We start from the raw sequence: 13,949 nt of genomic DNA on the forward strand, positions 1-13,949 counted from the left end.
CATTTTTCTATTTTTTTACTGAGTGGTACAGGGTCTCTAATTGTTTTTAGTCTTGCTCTAGGACTGAGATTGGATTGGGGTGGGAGCCTGGAGTTAAGGGATTGAATTGTGCAGAGAAAACTTGAGTAATGCATGTAAAATGAAGGAAGAGAGATGGAGGGAAAAGAGGTAATTAATGTCTTGTAATGAGGAATATCTGATCAGGAACCTACGTTGCAGAACTTATTCTGTCTACACTTCAAAACCTATGTTGCACCTTCTAATGTTACTGCTGTTTAATATCCCAGTTGTATTTCAGTTTTATTTCTAGTTCAGTTATATGCTCTTGTACGTCAGGAGCTCACGTCTCCCTTTTTGGCGCAAGATACAGTGTGAGTTTCTACAATTAAGTGTATGCTACCGTGTGAAAACCACAGCCTTCATAAGTGGAAATGTGTTTTTATAGTACTTTCCCTAGTTACTTCAGAGTTATTACGGCTGAAATAATTACGTGGAATTCCAGTGTCTGTTACTAAAGATGCTTAAAATCATCTTCTGTATTTTAGTGAATCAAGGTATAACCGGTTGTCGACATCCTCATCAGTACGGGAAGAGCTTGAATATGACAGTGTAAGTATTGCAGATTTTTGGTATGCTTTTTATGTAAAGCTCTTATTTTTTTTATATAAAGTATGAAATCTGCCATGATGTGCCATTCCACCTAGCCCAACAAACCAGTCATTGCATAGATGGTCTTTCAGTTTAAAAATAAGTAGTGCATTGTGTACTGTGTTTTTTTCGAAATCATCATTTTACGTAATCTCTCCTGGTTGTCTGACACGCTAGTGTTGTGTCCTAAATCAATAGCTTGTCTCATTGTTGTCTTTAAGTAACTTTTTTTCAATTGGGAGAAGGATTATACCAATTTTGGGGGGGGGGGGGAGAAGAGGAAGAAAAGTAAATAATTTGTACTTATGCAACTTTTTGAGCTAAGAGTTATGTTCGCATTACAAATAATACCTAGTTGATCTTTATAGTACACTTTCCTCATGAAGATGAGGGAACTGGACACGAGTGTGAGCCAAGTAATAATGACAGGTACTCTTGATAATAAGACTGGTTAGGAGTGTAAAATAATTTTCTGACCAAACTTTTAATTGGATCCGTCCGTGGTCTTTCTGAAATCTTTGAATTCATGCTGTCCGTCATTTTGTGTTGCAGCTTCAGAATGAAACCACGAGAGAGTTGCCCAAGGGTGGCAGCCTAGGTTTTTGTGTTTCATGTATGCATCAATTTAACATCTAGGCTTGTAACTAAATAGTTGTGTGAGCATCAAAAGCATACTGATGTTTGATCGGAATTGCTCTGATATTTGTGCAGTCGTCTTCCTCTTTTTTTTTTTTTAAATGATAAAGTTACTTTGGGGCTTAACTGTTGAATAAAAATGCATCTTTTTAGTTAGATATTATTCACTTACGAGGCTTTTCATGAGAGGGGTTTTTTTGAGCTATCCTGTAATGTTCAGTAGAAAACACTCTGCCCTGCAATTTCGTAGAATGATTTGTAAACCTAGATAAAAAGCCCTTCTGTTAACTGCATTACAGTGTTGTTTTTGATTGCATTTTAACTGCCTGATTTCTAGTAGACTCTCATGTAGCTTATCCTTGAAACTGAAGAGTCTTTGGGAATGGTTCCGCAGGAAAAAATCACCTTTTCTACTCTAAAGCTATCTGTTAAGAATAGTTTTCCTCACAAAACTCAATTCTGACTTCTCTTCAGTGGAGATGGGATTTGGACAGCTTTTAGGCATTTAAGAAGCCCAAGTAATGAACGTGCAAGTAATCAGAGAAATCTTAAATGCTATCTAAAGATAGGCTTATGAAATACCTTGTAAAAGGGGTTTAATGTGTTAGGTATTTTTCTGTGTATTTCTAAATGATGATTTCGGCGCAACAAATTGCCAACTTTTTAGCTAAAAAAGTGGTCTAATAGAAACGCTTCTCTAAATTGTACAATTTAGGGACTGATATTCCTTGTATTTTAGCTCTTAACACTTTCTTCTTTATCTACAGGGATTTTGTTCATGGATGACAGCTGCCTTTCGGATGCAGTAAGTATATGAAACAGAAGTAGTGAGCTGTGATTTGCTTCCCCCCCCCCCCCCCCCCCCCCCCGAGTAGATAAAATTAAATACAAACAGTTAAAACTGAAGGCACCTCTAGTGGGGTGACCAAAGATATAAAAACAAAGTGAACCTGTAACAATACTTATTCAGGATTCTATCACCTTTCTATCAGCAACCCAGGAATTTACTGACCTGGGAATAGTATGTGGATGAGAATGAATCTGTGGCATGTATATGGATTCTGAGCTAATAACTAGGCTGTAGGCTTATATCCTTCAAAGAGTACTGTGTGGGCGTTCCCCTGTTTGAAGCCAGTAGCGCTCCAGGCAGGAACTAGGGTTTCCCTGCAATGATTTCTGTGGAGAGCTGGTGATTTCAGTTAGGGATGGAATTTGCTAACTAGGAAAAATCCATCCCCGTCCTCTTCCAGAAACTGAGCGTTAGACCTGTGATGTTGCTTCTTTCAAGATCATGATTTACTAAGCAAATAGCTAAAAGTCCATTTTTTTATCTATGTACATTGAAACAAAAAAGGGGGGTGGGGATTGAGCTTATCTTTCTGCATTTTTGCTATGTTCAGTTCTCTCCTCTTCCAAGGATTCATGTTTTCCTGAAAATGTGTGTGGGTTTTTTTTTTTTTTTCAATAAAAGGACCTTGTATTTATGTTTGTCTTTCAGATCACTTATTTCTATCTTAAATTCTCTCATGTTAGTTTTTGTGTTGATATCACACAAGACAATACACTTGTGGAAGTGAAAAATGATCAATTTCTTTATAAAAGAGCACAGCAGTGTTGAGTATTCATAGGGATTGGTGGAGAAGTCATGGGGTAGACTGAGAAATGAATGTATTTAAAAAAAAAAAAAAAGAAAAGAAAAAGAAAAACCTCAAACCTCCAAGTTGCACAGACTGACTGTGTACTTTTCTGTGATGCAGTGATGATGAGATTCATGACAGATGTGGTGAAGATGCCATACATTACCTTGCCTTTCAGCGTCACATCATTTGCTTGTTGATTGCTATCAGCATTTTGTCTGTGTGTATCATACTGCCTGTCAACCTATCGGGTGATCTACTCGGTAAGAATATTTTACACTCTTAGAAGAATTGTCTGTTCTATATTATTGCAGAAGTTTTGGGGATCTCTTTTGTTATGATAAACTTTGCAAGATGTGTGTTTTTGTTTTTGGGATTTTTAAGTCCAATGTATGTAATTTTTTGTGAGCATTTGTTTGACAGTAGCTGGAAAGATTTTAAGTGACTGGCGAAAGCTGTTATCAGGAACAAGATGGCAGACTACATGTGTGCAGGCATAGAAAGCCAGACTTGGAAGGCTCAAAGCAGGATTAACTTTACCTATGCCCTCTTGACTTGCATTTGTCTAAGCTAGTATGGAAACTGTCTTCACAGTTTCAAACATTTTTCCTGAAGTCCACTCTGAATCTCTCTTGCTGTAACTTAAACCCATTACTTTTTGACCTGTCCTGTTGGAGAATAGATTATTTTCTCCTTCTTTGCAATATACTGTTAGCTACTTGAAGACCATCTATTCATCACCAGTTTATACCTGACTTCTCATCAGTCTTGTTAAGATCACGTTTAGTTATTCACAGTTGAAAGTCTTAGTGAAGAGCGGTAGAAAAAACCAGTGATTAATTTGATTTTCCCAGGATCTCTTAACCAGAGTACTGGCCAGTATACCACTACATTCCTATACCATAATTACATCTTATTTTGTATATTGACCTCTCTGACTTTTGTCCCTGGAGTTTATTCTCTTCTGTTATCCTTAATGTGACATCATTTTGTCTACTCTGACCTGTGCTTTGAAGAGCTTGTGACTTACGAATTTACTTTCCAAGTACAATTCTTAGCCTTCCTCTGCAGTGGGATAGCTTGGACCTGTGCCTTTAGTATTGTTTCTTTGGGGAACTTCCGTCTGTGGCTTTTGTCCTATGATACCTATTCTCTGATTATGTTAATAATCTGCTGCCTTTAAGAACATTGCTTTTTTTGTTTATTTGCATTCTTTTGTTTGTCCTTTCAAAGGATCCTTTTGTCATTTCACCTAACTTGCTTTCCATCTCTGTGTTCCCAGCCAGCATCTTGAGTTTTACGGAATCAAATCTAACAGAACCTGTGTCCTAGTTGCAGTCTTCACCTTCTTCATGAAGTAAAGAGAGAAATGCCAATGCCTTTGAAGAACTTACTCAGCATATTTTACTCTTCTGGTGTAGTTACTACCTGCATGTTTATGCCAAACACAGTTTTGTAATATGCATCAATTTGTGCACTGTCTTTCTCTAGCTACAATGTGATATGTCAGTTGGATGTTAATGGGCTCTTGGATCCCAGTAGATAGTCTCTTGCTAATTCAAATGGCAGAGGATGCCTGTCCTTCCGAAGCGGGAGGATACAACTTCTCATTCCCTGCATTGTTTTGTGGTGCTAGGAGATGCGGTTGAAAAGAAAGTAGGAAGCTTTAGTGTCTCTCCCTGTGCCATCTCCCCCGCCTCCTGCCTTATGTTGCCTTTGTGCATTTGTGGTTCTTTCTGTATCGCTGGCCCAGCTTGTAATGTGATTTAACAGTCTATGCTGGAAGATGGTTTAGCTTTCCAGATACATTATAGCGCTTTCACCTTCACAAACTAAATTTTCACTTGTATTCCACTTGGATTATTTATTTTAATACTTGGCAATGTGGAGAGATAGCAGTGTATAAACTTTCTCACCCTTGACCTTAGTAAGGTTGCCACTACTGTTTTGGCAATGTTAAACTCAAGTAGTTTAAATAAACAGCTGAGATAAGAAACCAGTGAAGATGGAAGAAAAACGTGAAGGAAATGGGTCCTGGTTCCTAAACAATGTCATTAATGGATGTGAAGGAAGATTGGAGGGAGGAAGGTAATATGTTGCAGAGATCTAATACTCTTTTTTTCTTTTTTTTTTTTTTTTTTGAATAACCTGTTACTTCTCTTGGTGGGTTGAATGTGGTATAATCTTGGGGCAGAGGAAGAGGATTCCAACTTTAAAATGCAATACAGTATAGACCAGCATTACTTTTGATTGCCTCTCTTTTTAGAGGTGACCACGATCAGCTTTAACAAGGACTTTATCAACCTTTAAGAAAGTCATATGCAAGACATAAAAAAAAATTTGAATTTTGCACCAGTTAATTATGCTGCTACTTTTTGTTGTTCTTAGATAAAGATCCCTATAGTTTTGGAAGAACAACTATAGTAAACTTACAAACTGGGTAAGTAAATCTTACAGAATGTTTTCTGTGCTTTTTTCTGATTCCTGCCATAGTCTCTAAACACATGAATTGGTACTTGCAGCATGCCTCATGCGGAAAGAATTACTTATTCGTGTTTCATCAACTGAAACTAGGATATGTTCTGCTTCAGACTATGCAGTTACAGTGGTGATAAGAAATCTAGGAACTTACCTTCTACTCTCTTAGCTCTTACTTTTTTGCTCCCGCTGTTTTTCTTGGCTTAATAACTGCTCATGTAGCAATATTATTTTCAGAATTCTTCACATCAGAATAAACCATACCTCAGAAAGCAAAACAAAGCTGACAGTTTTACTAGAATGTGTAGCTCAGATAACTTAACTTCTCTTGCATCAGATTTACGTGTGTATGTCTCTCCCACCTAAGAAACTTAAAAGGTCTATAACATAGTTGAATTACAAAGCTGTACAATTATTCTGTTGTACTACTTCATCTTTTTTAAAAAAAAAAAAAAAAAAGCACCCATACACGCTCTTAAGTCCAGTTAGCGTTTTTGCCAACGCGCTTTCTTTCTCTTAACCTTCCAATGATTCCTATGTACTTGGTGTGGGGTTTTTTTTTATCTGGAAAACAGATTTCTTTATTTTAGGTTAACTGTGATCATTAATGCTCTTTACAAAATGTAAAACTGCTCACAGAACAGAATTTGTGAGCTTTGCGATAGGAGCTACTGGAGACGCAGACTTTACTCCCTGTATTTAGAGTTTGTTCAAACTGGGTACAGATTGTATTCAAGGAGAGTTCATTTTCGTGCTCATCACAGAAACTAGTAAGACCAATAAAAAATATTTGGTAAATAGTGTGGAGTGCGCTACTGAGCATATGAATAAGAAGGTACAAGCCAAATGCTGCCTAAAAGTTGTCCCTGTCATAGAATAACTGTGTTCTTGGTAGAGCTGTTACTTCTTTATGATAAAATGTTATGGATAATCCTAGCGACTGTCCAAGGCATCTTCATGGGTGTGACCATCTACCACTTACCACTTTTCTGTGCGTTTGTGTTCAAAGCGATGTTCTTATCTGCTTAGCATTTTGATAGCTGCTTGCATCAATTAGGTAGCTAATTCTTCCTTTTTCTCATATTCATGTTTTGTCCCACAGTAACAATCTTCTTTGGCTGCACACAGTTTTTGCTGTTGTTTACCTGATTCTGACTGTTGTCTTCATGAGACATCATATGAAGTATGTCACGTATAAGGAGGAAGATATAGTAAGTTATTTTGTGTTTGGTGCAAGAACATTTAGCATGTTTCAAAGTGGATGATAATAAAAAACCAAATGCTAAGATGCCTCTTTCTTGCTAGAATCTGACGTTAAGTATGAAGGAGTTCACTGAAAGCAGAACTGCACTGAATGAATTGTGAAAAAGGGGGTGAAGAGATGTAGGGTGGAATTTGAAATGTTGGTGTCCTATTACCGGTGTAGAGGGTAAATGTGGTATAGTTAAGCTGGTGTAGTTCCCATTGCAATCAAAATTTCCTTCCCTCCTCTCTCCCTGCCCCGCAACACAGCAGCTTGTGCTGTATCACTGCCTTCCTCATATTCTTGGTTTTTCATTTGTGGTGCAGTTTCCCAGAATTGGAGTGTTTTTCTCTTGCAGGTTAAGTGCACGCTATTTGTAACTGGTCTTCCCAAAAATGCAGAAGAAAAGACCATACAAGGCCATTTCACGTAAGTTCTATGCTTGAGTAGCATCTTTAGGAACAGCGGACTTAAAACTGTCCCAGCAGTTTCACCTGCCCAAAGCAGAAGTGTCTGTGGCTTTTGCACTGCTTAAAATCCATATTGTAGTATTGGATCTACAGAATAGAGACCAGAATGAAAATATCATGTTTCGATAAAGCTAGTTAGGTGATATTAAGGTTAAGATCTATGGAAGTGACTATATGTATCCACACTTTTCATTCCTGGCACCACATGGCCTTTATTTGGGATTAAAGCGGCACATCACGTTAAATTAATTTTCAGCAAGTGCCTCTATGGAGGTGTCTCTGCTTCTATGATACTTGATTCAGAAATGAAATGTTTGACTGAGATGCGAGTCAGACATTGGTGATGCTCTTGTGAAACATCTTCACTGTAACTTCTGTTCTCGTTGTTCTTGTTTGTTGCTTCCTTTTCAGGGCTGCTTACCCAACCTGCAATGTGCTAGAGGTCCAGCTATGTTATGATGTAGCCAGGCTTATTTATCTATTCAAAAAAAGGTACCTTTGATCATAATTAAATCTAACCTACATTTCTTGTAGGTAGGGTATGCTGTATGTTACATAAGATAAGCTTTGAGCTGCTTATTTTTATCAGGCAGTGTGAAGCAGAAAACCCAGCTCCTGAACTCATAGCTCTGGGGCTCTGCTCCTTTGGCCAGAAATATTGGTCACAGGAGGGGAAGAAGGTTGTGTTCTGGCTATACTAGAATCACTCCCCCCCACCCCCCCACCAGAACCTGGCTTCAAGTCTAGGCTGTCTAATGCTCTTAGGGGCTTGAAAAGAAATTGCATTAAGTAGCCAAAATAAGCTATGTGAGTATCTTTGGGGGCTGATTTATATTATCAGTCCTTGACATAACTTTTTCTTTTGGGAACTATATTCTCCTTAAGCTTGTTGTTGACATTGTTCTCTTGGAAAGTGTTACGGATGTGTGTGGGTTGTTTTTTTTTTTTTTTTTTTTCATCCAGAAAACAGGCAGAAAAAAGTCTGACTTACTATAAACATCTGCATCAGAAGTATGGCAAGCGGGTCCAAATCAACCCTAAGCCGTGCGGTCAGTTCTGCTGTTGTGAAATGAGAGGATGTGAAAGGGTAAGAGATTGTGCTCATTTTTAGTTATGGCTAAGTAGATTATTATAATACTAGGGAAGAGTGGTTTTTGCGTGACTTCTTTTTGAGCCTCAGCAAATTCTCTATTCGTTTATCGCAAGTAGCTCATCTTTCATGTTCTTGCACAGTAAAGAAAAGGAATTGCCCAAAAGTTTTGAAATGTGATCTTAATGCAAAAGCTATACTGCAAGGAAAAACTTCCTGTTTGGTTTGCCTTCACATTGTGATGTGATTTGTAATATGTGGAAGTAGTAGGAGGAAGAGGGACTGTGGTTTGTGTAGGCTGCATTTTAATTAAGAGACTAGCCATCTGGTACTTGGATGTAACAGTCATCAATTTCCCAACAGGAAGATGCTATAGACTATTATACCAAAGTTACGAATGAACTGATAGAAGAATGTGCAAAAGAGGAACAAACTGTTCATAATAATCCATTGGGAATGGCTTTTGTAACATTTCAAGAGAAATCCATGGCAACCTAGTAAGTTTTCTTTGTGTGGTGTCTTGTTTGTTCTGTTAACTATACTAGTACAGCTGATCTCTTGTTTGTGTCACTTGTTTGCTTATGTTGGTTCTTTTTCCTTTCTTCTTCTTCACCATCCTGTGGATTTGGTCTACTCTGCTTACTGGTAAGCTTCCTCAGAAGTGTCCATTTTAGTGTTCATATTCAACTAGTGATGGAAGAGTCTGAATGACCCTGGAGAATTACTGGGTTAAGGAGACTTCTCCTCCTGTGCAGGATCCAATTCCTCAATCTGAGTTCATAGAAAACCAGAGTAATTGATTCATGAATCTGAGTTACTGATCTCTCCGTTTTCTAGTGTGTAAATGGTCTAATTGCCACATTATCGTGGTGGGTGGGTGCAAATCGTAATGCTGGTTAATAATCTGAAAGTAGGAGTCAATAACTAGCCTACCTGTAGATGCTGAATTACTTTGTTTCCAAGGTAGTCTCTGGATGTCAAGTATTGGCAACTTGGCAGAGTACAGGGGAAACTTTTATTGCCCGCTTCTTGTGTCTTCTGTAAATAGCAAGTTTAACGACTTGTTCTGCGGGATTCAGTAAAATGCATGCATATATGTGTTCAGGTTTTTTGTGGGGGGTGTGTGTGTGTCTATACGTTGGTGTATTGATATGTATATATGAAAAGCAGCATGGTGGACAAGCAGGTTGCTAGAAAGGTAAGATATGATAAGGAAGGTCAAAGCAACATTTGCCTGTTAACTTTTGCAACAGTCCAACATTACACCATATATTCTGATTGTTGGCAGTAGTACTACTTTGTAAGATGATAGAGAGGGTTATGTGACAATCTGTTTTAATATGCCTTCTGCTTGCAGATTATTTATATGACCCTCAAAATTTGCCTCTCCAACTTCGGACATGTTTACTCCATTTTAAATACCTATCGTACCTGTTGTTATAGATACATAGGTAGGTCTAATAGCAGAAGTTGCTTATCATCTTTTACTCGGATGTTTCTAGTGGAAAAAGTATATAGTTGTTCTCTCTAAGCAGTTTGTGGGCATCTCTTACTAGCGCAGAGGGGGTAAAGGGAAACAGAATATTATTTCTCTTACAAAAATAGCACTTCATAGCTTGTTTGGTTTAAATTGCCAATATTGTCTTGACCTTCAAGTCACGTTAGAGAGCCGATCTTTGTCTGGCGTCGAGGAAGTCCGGGGCGTAGGGTTTCTTGCAGGAACTGGAGATGCTGGATAACGTTTTGCATGCCGCTCTGTAGTTGAGTAGAGATTATGGAGTGAAATCTGTCCGTTTCCTAATGTTGCTATGTTATAAACTGTATTCAGAGAATGGAGCATGAAATGACCTTTTAAGATGTGAAACTGAAAGAAGAAATAAGCATTGAAGTTTCTTCTCTAGCTGTTAGATTCCCTTATACAATTTTAAAGGAATGTTCTCTCTTTGGGTGTATCTTCTGAGTTGCGCTGCATGCATTTTCTGAGTTGAATTATCACGAAAACTGAAAAGATTCTGTTTTGTTTAGCTTGGAAGGGATGCAGTGGACTCTGTCCTCTGGAAAAATACATTAGGTTACACTTGAAGCTGAGGCTAACATCAACTCAAAGTTATCTGGTGGCATTAGCAGTCTCTGCTCCACAGAGCCCTGAAATAGAATGGGAGAAGCAGGAAGCCGGGACTGAGGATCGTGGAGTCATTTGGCTGTAGAAGCTTGGTTAATGACGGTGCTTTGTGGTATGGTTGGAAGCCCTAAAGCTCGCTTCAGATGTTTATTTAAAAAAAGAAACAATCAAAGTGTACTTAACTTTATTAAATTCTTGCTGCTGCAAGATGCTGACAGTTTGACATTACTACTTGAATTCTGGTAAGGGGACAAATCTTTCTTTTCTTTGCTTGTTTTTGGTCTGTATGGTCCTCTGTTTTGTTTTATGTTAGGAAGCATGTTCAGGAGTTTGAGTCCGGCCATTCAGTGTAATGTATATTGTTCCCACGCTAGTGTAGCAGAGCTCATGTGGAGTAGAATTTCTTTTTAACCATAACACACACAGCTGTACTACTCCTGAATATATGCCTAACACTTCTGTTGGTGTGTCTTGAGAAATCTTTGAAAGAGTTTATTCTGGCCATGTTTAAATTTGGTTTAAATACATTGACTGTCAATCATCTGTTGATGTTAGATAAAATTAGAAGATAAAACCAAGATAAGATTAAAATTAAGTATTGAGTTTATTTTGGGAGTGGGGGCGAAGGAAGGTAATATTCTGAATTGTCAGGATACCGCCATTACAAAAAATCTGAGAATTGGTACTCAAAGCTAAGTTGGCTAGTTTTCTGATATTGGTGTAATGAAATGAGAGTGCAGACTAATCCTTTAGTCTGCCTTGGTTTGAAAGCAGCTGTGAATTGCATAAAGAGGTGTTGGGATTGGGGATTTTTTTTTCACTCTGATGGAGGACTCTCAGACTCTTTTGTATTTAAAAAAAAAAAAAAAAAGTTGTTGTTATTCTTCGTGTTGGTAGAGCATTGAGCAGTTCAAATCAAGATTACTTTTTGTTTGCAAGCTTTGCCAGATCACAGGCATGTGGTAATGGCCATCGTATAAACAGTTATTATATGCATGATGTGATGTGATGTTGTTCTCTAAATATTATCTTAGTCTCTGGTTATTAAAAGGAAAAATACATTGCCACTATTGCCACTCTCCCTCCTGATATATGCAGTATTTTTCAGGTGAAAAACTTGGGAAAAATCCTCCTCCTCTTTTTCTTCCTTACAGTATCCTTAAGGACTTCAATGCCTGCAAATGTCAGAGTATTAAGTGTAAAGGAGAACCCCAGCCATCATCCTACAGCAGGGAGCTCTGTATATCAAACTGGGGGGTTACATATGCTCCATATCCTGAGAATATCTGTTGGTAAGCTTCCTGTCTTCCCTCCATTTACTTATGGTAACGTATGTTTAGAACAGGGGCAAAGGAGGGCTCAGTGCATTCTCTCTAACCCTGTGTCTTTGCATAGTGCTTGGATTTGGGAGGTCTTCATCTTTATTTCCATTACTGGTGTTCTTCAGTGACCTTGAGGAGGTCTCTCAGAGGCTGAGTTTTGCCCTCCCAAAGTCCTGGTATCTGCAGTTCCTATTAACTTTAAAAATATCAGCTTCTTATCTGTGCCTCAGCATTTTTTTTTTCCTTGAAGTTAATGCATATCTACTGTTGAGATCTGAGGACAGCAGCTTGTTGTTAGTGCTAAGTATTCTAAAAGTATTTATATATTTTTTTTGAATTGCCACATGGGTATAACTTGATTCACTGTATTACAAAGCCTATTACAAACTGTGATCTGTCTTCTAAAGTCTTGTTACTGAACCGGTACATTTCCCAGACTTTTCCAGCCACTTGTAGGAGACTGTCTGAAAATAGGTGAATGCTTTTTTCAATCAAGCTGTTCCTGTACTGCCTTCTGTCATGTTTATAGGCTAAAAAACACTGAATTTGCTTTGCAAATAACTTAAGGTTGGATCAATATAATCCATGTTTATACGACAATAATTTTCTTATGGCATTTCCCATTGCCCAGCACAAAACTGCAAATGACACGCACACGCACACGCACACACACACACACACACGTTTACTATATTTCCTCTGTACCTAGCATACTTTAAAAAAGAGTAACCTTCCTCCTTTTGTAATGCTTTTAAAAGAAAAGTGTTTTTAATGTGACTGTGCCAGCTATTTCTAAGAATTGAGAAATTTTCTCTAGAACTGAAGTTCTGCAGTTGTGAATAAAGCACAGAATCTTACCACAAAGCAAACAGCCATGATTCTCAGCTGTGTTTTTCCAGCTGCATTTTGAGATGTGAATTAAGGATCTCTTGGAAGCTGCTTTTCAAGTAGGAAACCATTTAATCTGCCCTTTACATGAAAGAAAGGGTTTCTTGCATGTGCGTGCTTCCTTTTCTCCTTCCTCCTCCTCCAAGCACTATCATAGAGACGCAAGACGTTGTCCATGAGACTCAGTGGGTTGAAGCATTTACAAAGCATTTCTAAACATCCCTGAAGATCTTCCTCCTTGAGGAGGAGGAGGCAAAAGGGTTTGCTACTTAGGGTCGCTAAGAGAGTCATTGTTAAAGGGGACAATACCGAGCCTCTCTATCCCCGTTTTGTCAGTTCTAAATGGTTGGCTTTGGCCGAGGTTCAGATAATCCCAATCCTTTTGAGAACCGCTTCAGATAATATTTAAGAAGTGTATGGCTGTTTAAAATCCATGGTTGCTATTTTAAGATGGGAGGAGGGTGTGTGTGTGTGTTTGGTTTTTTTAACAGTTTCTTGGTAGATTCCACTTACGATAGCTAGTCTCCGTACAAAAATTCACCGTATAGGTTCAATCTCTTCTCGTTCTGATTTCCCTTTTAGTACTTTTGTGTTATTAAACAGTGAAAGTGTTTCATCCCAGACACTAACTACTTCGGACATTGTTTTTAAAGTGTTATGAAAGACTCGTATGTTCTTCTGAAAGGGCAATTTGTTATCCTTCAAGAAAGGTGGCACTGTTATCTTTATTTCCAATAGCAACTGGAGTTTGTATAGTGCTTTGTTATAGAACTTAAAATATGAAAGCCAAATTTAGAAAAAGCAGTGCCACCTGTCACTTGACAGAAAGTATACTTTTTTTTCCACCAGCAAGATGTTTACTGCTTGTCTCTATGTTCTTTTGTTTGGCAGGAATAATCTCTCAGTTCGTGGGCTAAAGTGGTGGTTTAGATGGTTTTGCATAAATCTGCTTCTTTTTATTGTGCTGTTTTTTCTTACTACGCCTTCTATAATCATCTCAACCATGGACAAGTTCAATGTCACTAAACCTATTCGTTATCTTAATGTGAGTATTACCATATGTTTGTATGTAGCTATATAACATTATCAAAATGTTGATAAACTCATGGAGGTATAGTACAAAAATGAAACAATCGTAAGCTAAATTCAATTGAAATTCTCAGGATTGTTTTATGTATCCTGCCAATTAAAAAAACGATGTCCACAATCGGGTCCTTGGTCCTCCGTTATTCCTTAACACAAGCCTGAAGTAAGTTGATCTGAAACTTTCTCTCATTGTAAATGTATTTGTAATAAGAGTTATATTCCAATTTTATATAATTTTAAATATTACAATTTAATACCTTTGCCAAAAATGGAATCTCAGGTCCAAATTGCATTCAGATTTTACCAAGAGAATGGAGGAATTCATTTTA

General features: G+C 37.8%; 1 protein-coding gene across 11 annotated transcripts in view; it reads left to right on the forward strand.

Annotated features, from left to right (window-relative positions):
- TMEM63A (transmembrane protein 63A) overlaps positions 1-13,949 on the forward strand; it is a 30,688-nt gene that overhangs the window by 3,633 nt on the left and 13,106 nt on the right. For all 11 annotated transcript variants that reach the window (XM_068940153.1, XM_068940155.1, XM_068940158.1 and 8 more), the window contains 11 exons: positions 546-609; positions 2,052-2,089; positions 3,042-3,184; positions 5,310-5,361; positions 6,502-6,610; positions 7,001-7,071; positions 7,524-7,604; positions 8,076-8,199; positions 8,566-8,699; positions 11,479-11,616; positions 13,426-13,579. In XM_068940153.1, the coding sequence (XP_068796254.1) occupies positions 546-609; positions 2,052-2,089; positions 3,042-3,184; positions 5,310-5,361; positions 6,502-6,610; positions 7,001-7,071; positions 7,524-7,604; positions 8,076-8,199; positions 8,566-8,699; positions 11,479-11,616; positions 13,426-13,579 (1,108 nt within the window). The remainder of the gene's footprint in view (positions 1-545; positions 610-2,051; positions 2,090-3,041; positions 3,185-5,309; positions 5,362-6,501; positions 6,611-7,000; positions 7,072-7,523; positions 7,605-8,075; positions 8,200-8,565; positions 8,700-11,478; positions 11,617-13,425; positions 13,580-13,949) is intronic.

Source organism: Struthio camelus, chromosome 3 (genome assembly GCF_040807025.1).
Source record: "Struthio camelus isolate bStrCam1 chromosome 3, bStrCam1.hap1, whole genome shotgun sequence".
Lineage (NCBI taxonomy): Eukaryota > Metazoa > Chordata > Aves > Struthioniformes > Struthionidae > Struthio > Struthio camelus.